At 43.4% G+C, this 14,196-nt stretch overlaps 1 protein-coding gene across 1 annotated transcript in view; it reads left to right on the top strand.

The window, feature by feature from the left end:
• The window catches only part of tet1 (tet methylcytosine dioxygenase 1), a 28,544-nt gene extending 15,490 nt beyond the window's left edge, over positions 1 to 13,054 (top strand). The window contains exons 3-12 of the mRNA XM_072390970.1: positions 2,293 to 4,537; positions 5,037 to 5,127; positions 6,686 to 6,779; positions 7,547 to 7,755; positions 7,847 to 7,997; positions 8,397 to 8,486; positions 8,781 to 8,918; positions 9,330 to 9,506; positions 9,588 to 9,732; positions 9,843 to 13,054. Of these exons, the coding sequence (XP_072247071.1) occupies positions 2,293 to 4,537; positions 5,037 to 5,127; positions 6,686 to 6,779; positions 7,547 to 7,755; positions 7,847 to 7,997; positions 8,397 to 8,486; positions 8,781 to 8,918; positions 9,330 to 9,506; positions 9,588 to 9,732; positions 9,843 to 10,930 (4,428 nt within the window). The 3' untranslated portion in view covers positions 10,931 to 13,054. The remainder of the gene's footprint in view (positions 1 to 2,292; positions 4,538 to 5,036; positions 5,128 to 6,685; positions 6,780 to 7,546; positions 7,756 to 7,846; positions 7,998 to 8,396; positions 8,487 to 8,780; positions 8,919 to 9,329; positions 9,507 to 9,587; positions 9,733 to 9,842) is intronic.
• Positions 13,055 to 14,196: the final 1,142 nt, after the last annotated feature.

Genomic DNA, 14,196 nt, shown 5'->3' with positions numbered 1-14,196 from the left:
GGCAATCAGACTGGAGTAAATAATTGCTGGAGATGTAGAGCCTTGAGGTTTCCTTGTAAATTTTAAGGATGAACCAGTGTGGTGTCTTCAGACAACAGACAGCTTAGGAAAGAACTTATGTTAAATTCTATCATTAGGTACTGTGTTTCCAGTAGCCACATCGGTTGTTTACATTCCTGTTTCTTGAGTTACACGAAAAATGCCAAAGATAACACAGTTTGACAGACATAAAGAAGCATTTTAAACACCAGGGTGATTGCCAAAAAGCTATGAGCTGAAAATGTCATATCTTGTCCTTAAAAAAAAGCAGAGGGCAAAAGAAGAAATGGCAGGCCTTAAAAACTACAGCAGATTAAGAGTATCTGATAGCGATGTCCTTAAGAACTAGGAAAAAAAATCCATCTAATCCATCTGTCACAGGACCTGAGAGACGAATCTGACTCATTCACTTAAGCCTTATCAGAAATGGCCTCCATTGAAGGGTGGCTGTCAACAAGCCATTCTTAAGGAAGGGTAACCGGGAGAAAAGTTTGGCCAAACGACACAAGAAGTGGACCGAAAATCAGTGGCAACAGGTCTTACGGAGGGATAAATCCTGGAGGGGAACAACAGGCAGCCAACATCCAAAGAAGAGCTTTAGATGCTTGTTGCTCCGCATTTGTAATCAAACACTAAATCTGCATGTGTGGGTGTCAGATCTTATAAGAAATGCAGTTCTTGATTCAACATCAGTGAACTAAAAGGAATTTCACTCACACAGTAAACTCTCTGAAAATACAGAATTTTAGAAATACTCTTTGAAAGTCAGTCAAAACGCAGCCTTGATCACTCAGCCCAGACTGAGTGTGTTGCATGATAATCCCCGTGATTATTAAAGGAGCTTGAGAAAGAACTTCCCTCTGATTTCACACTACACCATATCTGATCTCCGTCCTTACACACCCGTAGTGGGAGATTGCTCTGCATTAATCCTCTCAGATCTCAGCGCTGCCTCAGTTTCTGTTTATTTTCTACCAATAATTGAGCTCTTTTAGCTGTGGAAGACTAAAAGCCTTATCGCTTACTTTTCTGCACGTTCCTGACTGTTCTTAACTGCCATCACATGTGGGATGTCACAAGGCTCAGTTCTTTGTTTACGCCACATGCTTCAGTCAAATACACAGTCGCTGTCTCATCCAGGAGGTCCTAAAATCTTTAAAATAGACATGTGTATAATATACTATTGATTTATTTAGACGTGTAGTAATCGTGTATCAGTGTAAGCTTGCGTCATGTCCAATGAAAATAAAGGGAAGTTGATCAGAGCTCAGCACAAACAGTGTTTCTCTTTGGCCTTTTAGTTCCCAGGCGTTTGGATTATACTGAAGGGTTATACTGGATACTTACTCTGGATTTTCCAGGTTGGTGTGCACCTCTGCTGCTGCAAAATGTATTGAAACGACAGCTGTGATAGAGCTTAATGGTTGTTTTTGCAGTCACAATAGTTTGTTAGTTCAAACAAACTGCACACTAGTTCAAAAGCTTTCGTCAACTGGGTCGTAGGCAAATTAGGCAACTTTTTTTTAAAAATCTTTGTTATGATGGAACATTTTTCATCAGTCGCTCACTGCTTCAAGGCAGCTTGACATGACCTAATTTTATTGGTGCTCGTTCAAGATGATGAAACACAAATAATGCTTGTACGCGTTTACTCACAGAAAAACTGACACATAACTGTGACAAAAACACTGCCGTCAAAGTCTAAAAAAGTCCAAAATATATATATATATAAAACTTCCACAAACACTGTAAGTTGTGGAAATGATTTTCTTTTAGGCTATCAGTATTGGGACTCACCATTGCGCCCTAAACAAACGCAGCATGTGCTGCACACGCTGCACACGCTGCACACTCGCACCCAGTGACCCACAAGTAGCGATAAAGTCGTAAACTCTTTGTGACTCGGAGCTGTTTACTCACTGGCACTCGGCTACCTGTGAGTCCAAGGCTGTCAACACTCGATAGCCCGGGCAGGAATTCTGATCGAACTCCCGGCTGTGGAGCAACGCAGTTTAGTTTTTATTAACTCTGTTTAAAGATCTGTTTTGTTAACATTTATAGAGAACAGATTCTTTGTTTGCTGAAATATTTTCCATAGCCTTGATGGTGGCAGCGGCAGATGCTCAGGCCATGCTGGGAGACAATCTGTTGTGCTGTGTGGCGTGACTGTTTAGAGCAGGCTGGATCACGATTACTGCCAGAGCTTGTTGAGTCACCTCTCCTTTCTTATTTCTCTGTGTCTCTGTCTCTCAGGTGGTTCCAGAAAGTGGGTCGGTAAATGGCAAAGGCAAAGCACAGATGGATGACACCCACATGGCAGCAGAGGAGGATGAGGGGGAGGAAGGCCACATACCTCATACTCAATCTTCCCCCATCACCGAGTCACTCACCCACAACCTGGGCTCAGACCAAGGTTTACGGCCGGCACTTATCAAAAGAGAGCCTGGGCTGGAGCTGACCGGCATTGCACTTCACCAACATCTATGCTCTTCTGTGACTTTTCAGAATGGTTCTGCTGAGAACCTGACAAAACCTAATGGTGCTAACATGACCAGTGGGTCACATTCTGATCTAAAAACTGTATGTAAAAGGACTACAATCGCATCAGAGGCTGTAATATCGTCAAACCCTAAAGACTGCTCAGACAACGGACCCAAGACTCCTCCAGATGACATGTCAGTCCCACTAAAGAAGATCAAAATGGAGGAGCCCTGGGTGTGGATCACCGAGCAGACCACCACGCAGCTGAGCGATGAAGAGGACGTATGCGAGGACCCACTGTCTACGCTGGCGGCTGTTGTCTGCCTGTCTGTCACAGAGAGGAAGGGACTGGAGGAGAAACTTTTCAGCTCACGTTCATCCATTCTTTGCTCCATCAAAACAGAGCCACCAGATTTGCACTTTGTCAAAAAAGAGAAAGACGACTTAAAGGTTGACTTCTGTCAGAAAAGCACTCCCGTTAACTTGCAAAGGACTCTCCAACCCATCAAAAGTGAATCTCCTCCAAGTGCCCTGTTACCGAGTGTGCAGTCTTTTGCAGAGAAGAGAAATCTTAGTTCTGATCAGGTGATTGCTATTGAGGCCTTGACTCAACTGGCAGCTATACCTCAAAGCACCCCAGGTTACATTAAAGCCGAAAGTAAAAGTGAACATCCCATTTTTACGGCTTCCCCAACCCCAGCTTCCAGTACAAACGCAGCCCTGCAAGACGCCAGAACCACAGCCGCTGTTCGCTACAAACAAGTCTCGGTCATCAGCTCAACACTACATCAGACATCAGTGATACACCCTCCTGTGGCCAGACAGGCAAATGTCATCCAATGCTCTCGGTGGTTGAGCTCTGACACAAAGCTGTCCCTGCCGGACCTCGTGGAGGCGAGCTCAGACAGTGACAAGGCACCCTGCAGGCGGACAGAGCTGCCCTACGGTTCCCATGTCATCAAGACAGAACGCAGCTATTACGACTCCAGTCACATGAGGTTCAGTAAGGATCATGAGGTTGGCCAGTACAGAGACAGTGTTGTCAGTAAAGTGAGGAGGAACAGTGTTGAGGAGGAAGTGGCGGCTCAGCTGGCAGACTTGGCCTTCATCATCCAGTCCCGACATAGTCAGCGGTCAGAGAACAACCTTCCAAAAGGAACACCTGTGCCAGCTATTAAGTACAACTACAAATCCCAGCAACCCCCCATTCCGAAAAAGCCCCTCATAAAAAAAACTAAAACTACGCCCTCCAAGCCCAGGAAGAAGAAAGCTGATGGATTACACGAAGGAATTAACCGCAGGACCCCCCTCTCAAAATGCTTGCCCAATGGAGAGACTCCCCACAGGAGCAGAGGCCAGAAGAGCCTACCTCGGGGGAAATCAGGCCCTCACCACAAGAACAACTTATTTTTGCCTCTGGCTCAAATTGACATGAAGCGATACTTGGCCGAGGCTCAGGAGGAAAGAAGGCAACTTATCCATCACAGTAACACACACAGTACAAGCCTCTTTGGACAGAACTGCAACGCTTTTGCAAGGCCCAACCATACTCATGGTCAAGAGAACCAACCGTGGTCTCTTTCCAACAGCCCGCTTCACCAACACAATCCATGTAATGGTTATGCTGCAGGACCAGAGGAGTGTCATTTGTTATCTCAGGTAGCGCAGCCCTGTGGTGGGCTGCAGCACGGTGCTGATCCAAACACCAGCCCAGCAAAAGCTGTTTTTCTCAACCACACCAATGGGCACTGTGGTCTGACTAATGGCTTCTCAGGGGCTCCTCAGTCCCCTCCTCCAAGCCAGCAGGGCTACTACAAGCTGGAGAGGTCAGGACCTGTCAGTATCCTGTCTACAGCTATAGATGGGGTTCAGGGCCACTCTGCAGAGTCGACTCCAACCAAGAACAGCGTCAACAGTTTTCTGGAGTCTCCGATGAGTTATCTGGATACCCCTACTAAGAACCTGCTCAATACACCTTCCAAAAAACTGGCTGATCTTCCATCCTGTCAGTGCGTGGGTGAGTTTAGTTTTGCGTAAGGTTTTTACTCAGATTGTCTCAGATTGGACGTAACTCACTTTGTAACTTAATCAGACCTGAGAGCTAAGACTGCAGTTCTTTGACCTCAAACCGATTCTCGTTTTCTGTTTCTCTGATGCAAACACACATATGCAAACACACGCACACACCCACAAGCAGTTTCCTAATTCAAGGGCCAATTCAAGCCAAAGAAAGCTGCATTTCTTTGCCATATTTGGGCCTTTTTGTCCCATTGTGACATATTTGGTGGAGGCCCGTGCACAGGCCACATTAGCTTTGCACATCACATTCATGACATTAAGTGTGTTAATGTTAATGTTTTTTTGTCTCAAAAACAAACAAGCATCACATCAATGGAATCAAGGGTATGGCTGTTGAAAAGCTGCCTCTTGGCTGGCTGTTTAGGGAACAGATCTGCACAGTGAGCAGTAAAGTATTTATGATGTCCAACACAAATTTTCGCTTTTGTTTTCCACAGACCAAATCATTGAAAAGGAGGAAGGCCCTTACTATACTCATCTCGGGGCAGGACCCAGTGTTGCTGCAGTGAGGGAACTGATGGAGAACAGGTAGTGATTAGCAGCACATTATTTTTACTGTCTATGTGTGGTTGTTTTTACTACGAAACATGCTGAGTGCCTACAAGTCACCAGCGACCACAGACAGGGTGAAATGGGGCGGAGTTAGAGCCACTCTAATTAAAAGGAAGCATTGTTGAGGCAGCTCTCACAGGCGTTCTGTGTCAAACTACACGCAGGTACACAAAACACACCGAAGCACACTGAAACAGGAAACCCCTAGAGCTGAGACTAGGGGGCCCTTAAGCCAAGATGACAGCTTGTTTCAAACAACTCTCCAACACTGTCCAGCTGACGGTGTCTTTACTGAATGTGAAAATGTATCAGTTTTTAATGGCATGAATTCTTTTTTTTTACTGTTTAATATTGGCCACAATAACAATTTGGGAAACACGGTCATGCATTTTATTTTTTATGGCAGTGCAATACTGTCTAATATACATTAGTCAGCCATACCATTAAAACCTCTGACAGATAAGGTTGTTACAATCTTGTTACAATTTCCCCCCTACCGTAAGGTGGGATATATTTGGCAGCAAGCGAACAGTCAAATGTTCAAGTTGATGTGTCTGACAGGATATGATGACTGGGTCAGAGTGTCTTCAGAACAGGAGGCCATGTCAGGTATTCTCAGTATGTAAGGATTAAAAACTAAGTAAGTAAGGACGGCTGGTGAACCGAATGTACAACGGTTACTGATGCAAAGTGGAGAGAGAAGTCTGGGTCATGTAGTCTGGTGTCACAGAAGAGCCGCTGTGGGACAAATTGCTGAAATCCTTAATGCTGGGTACGATGGAAAGGCGTCAGAACACTCAGTGCATCACCGCTCTCTGCATGCAAGACAGCGTAGGCACAGGCCATTCAGACTGCCAATGACTACGTCTGTCCTCTGCTGGAAATGCCTTCAACTGGCATGTGGCATTGGCATGAGCCATGGAACAATGGGGAAAAGCTGCCCTGTTTGATTAACCACACTAACATCATATGAAAGGCTGCTATTGTGTGCATTGTTTACCTGGGGAAGATTTGACTGCAGGACGCACAATGGGAAGAAAGCAAGCCTGAGGGGGCATGTGGGCAATGTTCTGCTGGAAAATGTTGGGACCTGGCATCATATGGGTGCTACTTTGATATGTGCGACTCACCTTAAGAGCGTTGCAGACTATGCACTCGTCTTCATGGTATTCCCTGATGACAGCGGCCTCTTTAGGCCGGATATTGCACTCTGAAACAATAAGAAAAAAAGCCCCAATGTAGTGTAAAGTACTTGTCTGAGAGTTCAAACTTTTTACTTGGCCTCCAAATTCAACAAATCTTAATCCTATTGAGCTTTTGTGGGATTTTCTGGAAAAACACCAGCTCGCAGCTTACAGGAATTAGAGAGTCTTCTGGAAACATTTTTGTGCTTCTGGAGTTCTCCGCTTTGACAAGGGAAGACCTGGAAAATATTAGACAGATGGTTTCAGTGTTGTGGCTGTCAGTGATGCATGCTCTAAGGTGAAAAATCGCTAATGTCCTGTTTCTTGTATGTGTGTTTTGTTTGCCACAGGTATGGTGCCAAAGGAAACGCTGTGAGGGTGGAAGTTGTTGTTTACACTGGGAAAGAAGGCAAGAGCTCCCAGGGGTGCCCAATAGCTAAATGGGTACGTGTTTGGCGTTCGTGTCCATGAACCGTGCTGAGTGTGTTGAAAAGTTCATAAATTTATGGGAAGTCAATTCCCAGATTCTTTCCCTCAACAATCGAACTACAACTTAAAGGTGTTGTGTGTTACAGTTACTGACATCTAGTGGTTGGAGTTGGAGATAACAACCACCTCAAAGTTTTCCTCCAACCCTTTAGCAAGAATCTGCATCTATATCAGTAGACTAAATAAGCCATTTAGGACAAAAACAAGCAACTCATTTTGAAAGCATTTGTTCTTCATTGGTGATTTACTTCTGGGACATGCCCCACCAGCGTCTATTCTATTTTGCTGCTTTCACCTCTTCTGAAATAACTTCACCTATTTAGGATTTTGCTTCTTTGATGAGGTCTGTTCATGCACCGTTGGTGGTTCTTGCACTATATATCCTCCATTTCTCAAACGTGTACCCGTTCTCACACAATAGTGTATCTTCAGCAGCTAATTCCTCCATTTTCTTCTCTTTCGTAGCCCTTTCAACATTACTCTTTTTCTACAATAATTTTATGCTGATAATATATATATGTCTATATATACATACATAATATAGCATCTCTCCTGTGTAGACATACTACTCAAATTGTTATAGAAATGATTCATTCTGCAGTAATAATTATTTAGCGTTTAGTTTATTTTTTTTGCTGTAAATGCTCGTGTCACAGTGCTGTCTATCATCTGTTTTGACCTACATGTTGGTCTTTGTGTCCGTACACTAAATCATGTGACAGGTGATCCGGCGTGGCAGTGAAGAGGAGAAGCTGCTGTGTTTGGTCCGTCAGAGACCAGGGCACCACTGTGACACCGCCGTGTTGGTGATCCTCATCTTGGCCTGGGAGGGAATCCCTCGGCAGGTGGCAGACCACCTCTACCAGGAGCTCACAGAGACTCTCTTTAAGTACGGTTCCCCCACCAGCCGCCGCTGTGCCCTCAATGAAGAGTGAGTACCTTCTCCTTTGTTTTTCATTTAGCTACTCCCTCCCTGCTATTTTCATTGCTGTGATACCCCCCCCTCCACTCTGTCTCCACAGTCGCACGTGTGCATGCCAAGGTTTGGACCAGGACACTTGTGGCGCCTCTTTTTCCTTTGGCTGCTCCTGGAGTATGTACTACAATGGTTGTAAATTTGCCCGCAGCAAGGTGCCCCGCAAGTTTCGCCTGCTTGGAGAGTACCGTGAGGAGGTGAGGAAGTGTGTGTCTGTGTGAATGTTGATTTGTGGCAACAAGCTGTGAGATGGCAGTTCGGTTTCCACAGATGCATGAGGACATCACTTTTTGCCATTTCTCCTTTTTGTCTTTTCTGGTGCTTATAGTGATCTTAGAGGATATTGTGCATTTAATTACCGTGTCTGCATTTCCCACGATATGTCTAAAGCAGCTCAGTTAAAGATATATTTTGAATTAAAACATTATTTTTTACTACCCTGCAGTTTATCTGCTGATCAGCTGTTTTTCAAACACTTTGCCTCCTTGTGGCTTATGTTGGATATGACACTCATAGCCACAGGGAAAACAGTTTAAACAAAGGCAATTTTCAATTGAGATGCTATCCACCTAAAATCCTCAATCTATTACTTTCAGGAGCAGAGGATAGAGAACAACCTTCAGGGTCTTGCCACCGACCTCTCACCACTCTACAAAAGACTGGCTCCTGAGGCTTTCCAGAACCAGGTATGAAAACTTAAACAACCAAACATACTTCTAATAATCCTGATAACTGATTCAGAATTGGCCTGTTTTTGTGCTCAAGTTACCACACAACCTCCCTCCATATAGCTTTCATGACTTCCCCTTAGTTTGTTTTCCATATTCCTGTAGTTTCCTTAACATTTATTGCTTTGTGAAGCAAATCTAAGCTCAATGTAGATTTGTAAATGTGCACTTCTCATATAACAAGATAACTGAATTTAACGTCTTCTCTGTGAACCCAACTCTTTCTTTGTTTTGACCTTTCACCTCTCCCAGGTCGAGCAGGAGGCAGGAGGGGGGGACTGCCGGCTGGGCAAGAAGGAGGGACGTCCTTTTTCTGGGGTCACAGCCTGTGTTGATTTCTGCGCCCACGCTCACAAGGATACCAGCAACATGAATAATGGCAGCACTGTGGTAAGCAAGCTGAGAGTGTGATACTTTTGAAGTATAATGCAATAGGAAAGCAAATGTTGAATAAAATGTAAAAGAAGAAGAAAGGGAAGAACTCTAATAGGATAATTTTTACGTTGGTACTACTGAATACCAATCTGCATTAATCAATCTCTGCCATATCCGAGCGCACATCTGCATAAGAGAGCAGATTATACATTAGAATGGATTTTGAATGAGGTCAGGAGGATTTTGAACTGATCGGTGAAGCTAATGTATGTGAGTCAGAATTGGTTTATTATGTTCTCTTTGCTTAGTCTTTGTCAGATTGCGGCTGCCACTTTCTGGGAAGGCTGGAACTGAGCAATTTCAGTGTTGCTTAAACAGGAACACGAGGAGTTACAGTAAGCTTGTCTGTTTTCTGTCCTTTTCCAGGTTTGCACTTTAACAAAGGAAGATAACCGCGCGGTGCGTAATATACCAGAGGATGAACAACTGCATGTGCTGCCACTTTACAAGATCTCTGAGTGGGATGAGTTTGGTCAGACTGAGGGCCAGTGGGCCAAAATCCAAAGTGGTGCCCTGCAGGTTCTGTCATCATTTCCCCGAGAGGTGAGCAGCTTTTAGTGCCACGATGTTTAACTTTTTTTCACATGTACCATGTTTTAAATCATTTGCTGTGTAATGTATCAGGTGCGCCTACTTGCTGAGCCAGTGAAATCAGCTCGTAAGATAAGGCAAGAAGCTCGTTTGAAGGCTCAAGCGGAGAAGATGGAGAAGAAGCTCGGGTTGACTTCTCCTTCTCCTGGGAAAGTGAAACCTGAGACCCCCAACAAAGGTAGTAACGCTAAACCTCTGGTCATGCTGTCTATTTGTTTTAAATTCGGTCAACATTCAGAAATGCTTTATGATATCATGTCACAAATATATGTCCTTTTGTCAAACAAGAGCCGCAAGACTACTACAGCTCTTACAGACTACCACCCAGACCCTCCAGCGATGGAAGATTCCTACCAGAGAGAAATCAACCCAGCGCTTACAACCAGGGCGCCAGCAGCTACTCCACTCCAGGTGCAGGGGTCCCCCCACAGATGGAGATCATCTCCCCCAACCACCATGGCCTGCCAGGTCTCCAGTTTGGACATAATGGCTCAACTCTCAATTATAAGACAGTGAGTGACACCATGAATGGTTATTCTCCAGCATCTGGCGAACAGGGTGCTCCATTTCATCGTATACCTCCACACAACACCCATAATGACTATCCTTTTAAAACTGAGCCCAACGAGGTGCACTACTCTCCTCTGCGCAGACTTTCCCCCAGTGGGAGTGTTCCTCCTCCTCCTCCTCCTCCTCACTCCCCCTTCTCCCCCAAACCTACCTCTGAGGGCCTCTTCAGCAGGCTCAACGGACTTCACCAAGTTGCAGGAGATGTCGCAACGGAGGTCAGAGGCCATGGCTTCCCTCCAGGCTCATCTCTACCCCAACAAACTCCCCCACTTCCACTAAAAACGGCCCCACTTGAACCGGAAGAAGTGAAGCTAGAGGAGGTGTGGTCAGACAGCGAGCACAACTTCCTGGACCACGACATAGGTGGGGTCGCCGTGGCGCCATCGCATGGCTCCATCCTAATCGAGTGTGCCCGGCGGGAGCTTCACGCCACTACGCCTATCCTCAGGCCAAACCGCAGCCACCCGACCCGTATCTCCTTGGTCTTCTACCAGCACAAGTCCCTCAATGAGCCAGGCCACGGGATGGCTATGTGGGACGCCAAAATGGCCAAACGTGAGCGGGATCGGGAGGAGGAGGCTGAGAGATCGAGGATGGAGGGTAGCCCAAGCGGAGGTGTGGGGAAGAGCGGCAAAGGTTCCGAAGGGGTGGAGGGAGAGGAGGAAACAAGTGATGAGACAGAGAGAGCAAGGAGAGTTATGAATGTCCCGACACGTCAGGGTTGTACTCTCCCGAGGGATGGCGTCATCACCGTGTCCCCTTATGCTCTTACACAAGTGACAGGCCCTTACAATCGCTGGACTTAGTGTGCTGTACACTCACAGAAAACTCCCACACCGTGTGCTTCTGCCTTACCTCATTCAACTTCAGACTGCTATCTCATTTTTATATCGTTTTCATTGTGCTTTTTCTAAGATCTGTTCACTTTGTCCTTCTTCATCTCTGCCTTCACAGCAACGAGAAGGACCAAAGTTTATTGGCTTTTTAACTGTGAGTTTCGGTGTTGGTTTTTATTGTAAAGAGATGGTGCTTTGAAGCTTTTAAAGATGTTTTTAAACTGGTTTTATATACATGATTAAGAACAAAACAAAAAAAAAAAAGATGTGATTATTTATTCTGATCATAACTATTTCTATTTAATTTCTGGTGTAAGCCTGTTTACTGCAAAAATTTCTATGATAACCTGCATTATGTTGTACAGTAGGAGTGAGCTTTTATTTCAGCCGGTAGTTCTCTGATGGTAAGAGGAGTCTCACTTGGCTCTGACATTGGTGCCATTCTCACTGAAATCTTTGTCAAGCAAACTCATAACATCACATAATGTAGACTAATATTCTGATTTATATCTACTGCAGATTATCACATGTAGCATTGTGCTTTTCCTCTTGCTGCCTCTGACGTCTGTTGGCAGTTGATATAAGAAATGTACTTCTTTGGTTTGTTGCTCTGTTTTTTTCACAGATATGTATGGCATATTAAGAAGCACTTTTTTAAAAAAAATTCTCCGAACCTTAACTTGAAAAAGAGTCCATAGGCCTAAACTTACCTATATACACACACACATAAATATATATATGTGTGTGTGTGTGTATACATGTGAGTTTAGAGTTTTGTTTGAACAGTATTTCTGCATTTATTTGCTCCTCAGTCACTTGACTGAAAAATGGCATACATATCTCATGAAATTATTATTATTTTTATTTTTTTTTAAACCTAAAATAATGAGGAATCATGAATTGCTGCAGCAGTGAGGTGCTTATCACGTTGGCACTTATGGTATACTCGGCTCCTGGAATTCAAGTCCTCCATAGGGAACAAGTGTGATTATAGGAAGTAAGAAGCTTACTGTACGTTTTAAAGGTGCTACAGGCGAGGCCTGTTTTCTAAACAGAGGCTGCAAAGTGTCACACATGTCAACAGAACATTGCCAGCTTTTATGTCCGCACTCTGGATTTGAACACGACAACTGCGTTCGCCCACTGCTGAATAATCAGACTATTCCCTCTGTTGCCTCCTCTTTGCCTTCTTCGTAAAAAAAAACAAAAAAAAACCACTCAAACATCTGGTCCACCTCAGACAATTTGGAGCGCCCGACCCTTGTGGAGACTTTGTTTACAGGTAGCGTTTTTTTTTACAGGGTCTCTGTACAGGGGGGGGGGGTCTAGGCTTGGTAAATCTTTACCTTACTTTTTTACTCGCGAAAGAGAAACTCTTCATTTTAAGAACACATCGACAAAATTTTAGCACAAACCTTTACTGGTATTCACACTAAGCTCATGGCATAACATTTCCTGTAGAAATATTTTGAACTATCCCATATTTAAACTTGGTTTTGGTGCTAACAGGACAAGTTGACAAGGTACAGACATCGACCTAACCTGATTATATACTGTATAACGGTGAAGGCATTGGTGCTTTCTGAAACTCACTGGTGTTGTATACTTACATCATTGTCAAGTCCATCTGGAGTTCAGATGTCTTCCACAAATAACCCAGTTCTCCAGCAGTTCTCAAAGATCACAACCCACATGCAAAATGAATGAATGTAAACTGTTTTGAATCAGTTCATTTACACAAAAATCACATGATATTGAAGTTGTAAAGGTTTTTTTTTTTTGTTTGTTTTGTTTTTTTTCCTGTCTGTGGAGGGCATTCTCTGTCCACATCAAACGTTTTTTGTAAGAAACCAACAATTAGCACCAGCATTCAAAGAGACTGTAAATATACATGTGAACCACATTGTTTTTACTGTATTGTTAATGGTGTTTAGACAATGGGTGATCTTGCTTATTTTGAAACTGAATTACTGTACGTTGCTGAAAGTATATCCAGTTTAGACTTGAGAAGAGACTAAATTTAGCATTCCTTTGATGGATGGCTGATCTCTTTTGGGATTGTGAAATAAAGTCATATTTATATTTTGGACCTGATCACGATTTCCTCCTTTTTTTTTACTGTCACTCTTACACACACACACACACACAAAAACAGATAAAAACAGATACACATTTGAGTTTTCAGCATTAGTATACAGCCTGAATATAAGTCAAGATATTTAATAAAACCGCTAAGCTTCTTTGTTTATGCTGAATCTTTAGGCTCGCTTATAAGATGGTGCTGTACTGTTTTTTGTTTAAATAAGATAATTCAGTAGAATAAGGGAAAGGTTTTTAAGCGTACGGTAACACTAACAATCACCTAATCAATAAGCACCTTTACATGACATAGAACAAATTAATTATCATACTCTCCTATACAAAAAATACTCCTGTAAAGGTGAACAAATACATTTTAATAACCGCTGTAGTTAAAGTACCAGAGCATCAAACTATACTTTAAGTGCTAAACAAACTTGTAATAAGCTATGAGTTATTGAATTAGACCTGTTCATATTGTATGAGCATGTCAACATAATGCTGCAGTCAGTGAAAGTGAAACCAATAGTAAGAAATTCCGTACTGTTCTGTAAAGCTTGTGAATTCAGTCGCGGCTATCGTCTATGGTGCATAGTAAGGCAATGCAGGGTTATTTGTAGAGCGCAATTCGTACACAAGGCCATTCAAAGTGCTTTACAGCTACATAAAATCCCAACAAGGCAAATAAAATCATTCCATAAAACATAAAATGATCATTAATTCATTCAATTAAAAGTGAAGAGTGCAGATAAAATATTTTCAGTTGTCATATGCGCAGCTAAAAAGAACTATTTTCAGCCTGGATTTAAACATTGTCAGAGTTGAGGCCTGTCTCACAAATTCTGGAAGACTGTTCCAGATTTTAGGAGCATAAAACTGAAATGCAGCTCTGGGCACCAGCAGGAGACTCCTCCCTGAGGTTCTCAGAGTCCCAGTTGGTTCATATGGCTCTAACATGTCAGCGATGTACTTTGGCACTAGACCATGAAGAGACTTGAATGTTCAATTATAAGTACGTCATCACTTTCTCTTACTGACTGCAGAAGCTTTGTATTTCATTATGATATTAATAGTCATTATGTTCAGTTCTCAGTTCTGCATGAGTGGCGCCTAAATGGACATAACTCCATTTGCTTATCATTAGAAAAGAAAACTGC

Source organism: Leuresthes tenuis, unplaced genomic scaffold (genome assembly GCF_036924035.1).
Source record: "Leuresthes tenuis unplaced genomic scaffold, fLeuTen1.0.hap1 SCAF_8, whole genome shotgun sequence".
Taxonomy (NCBI): domain Eukaryota; kingdom Metazoa; phylum Chordata; class Actinopteri; order Atheriniformes; family Atherinopsidae; genus Leuresthes; species Leuresthes tenuis.
The sequence above is the reverse complement of the archived record's forward strand: the minus strand, read 5'-3'. Positions and strand labels throughout refer to the sequence as shown.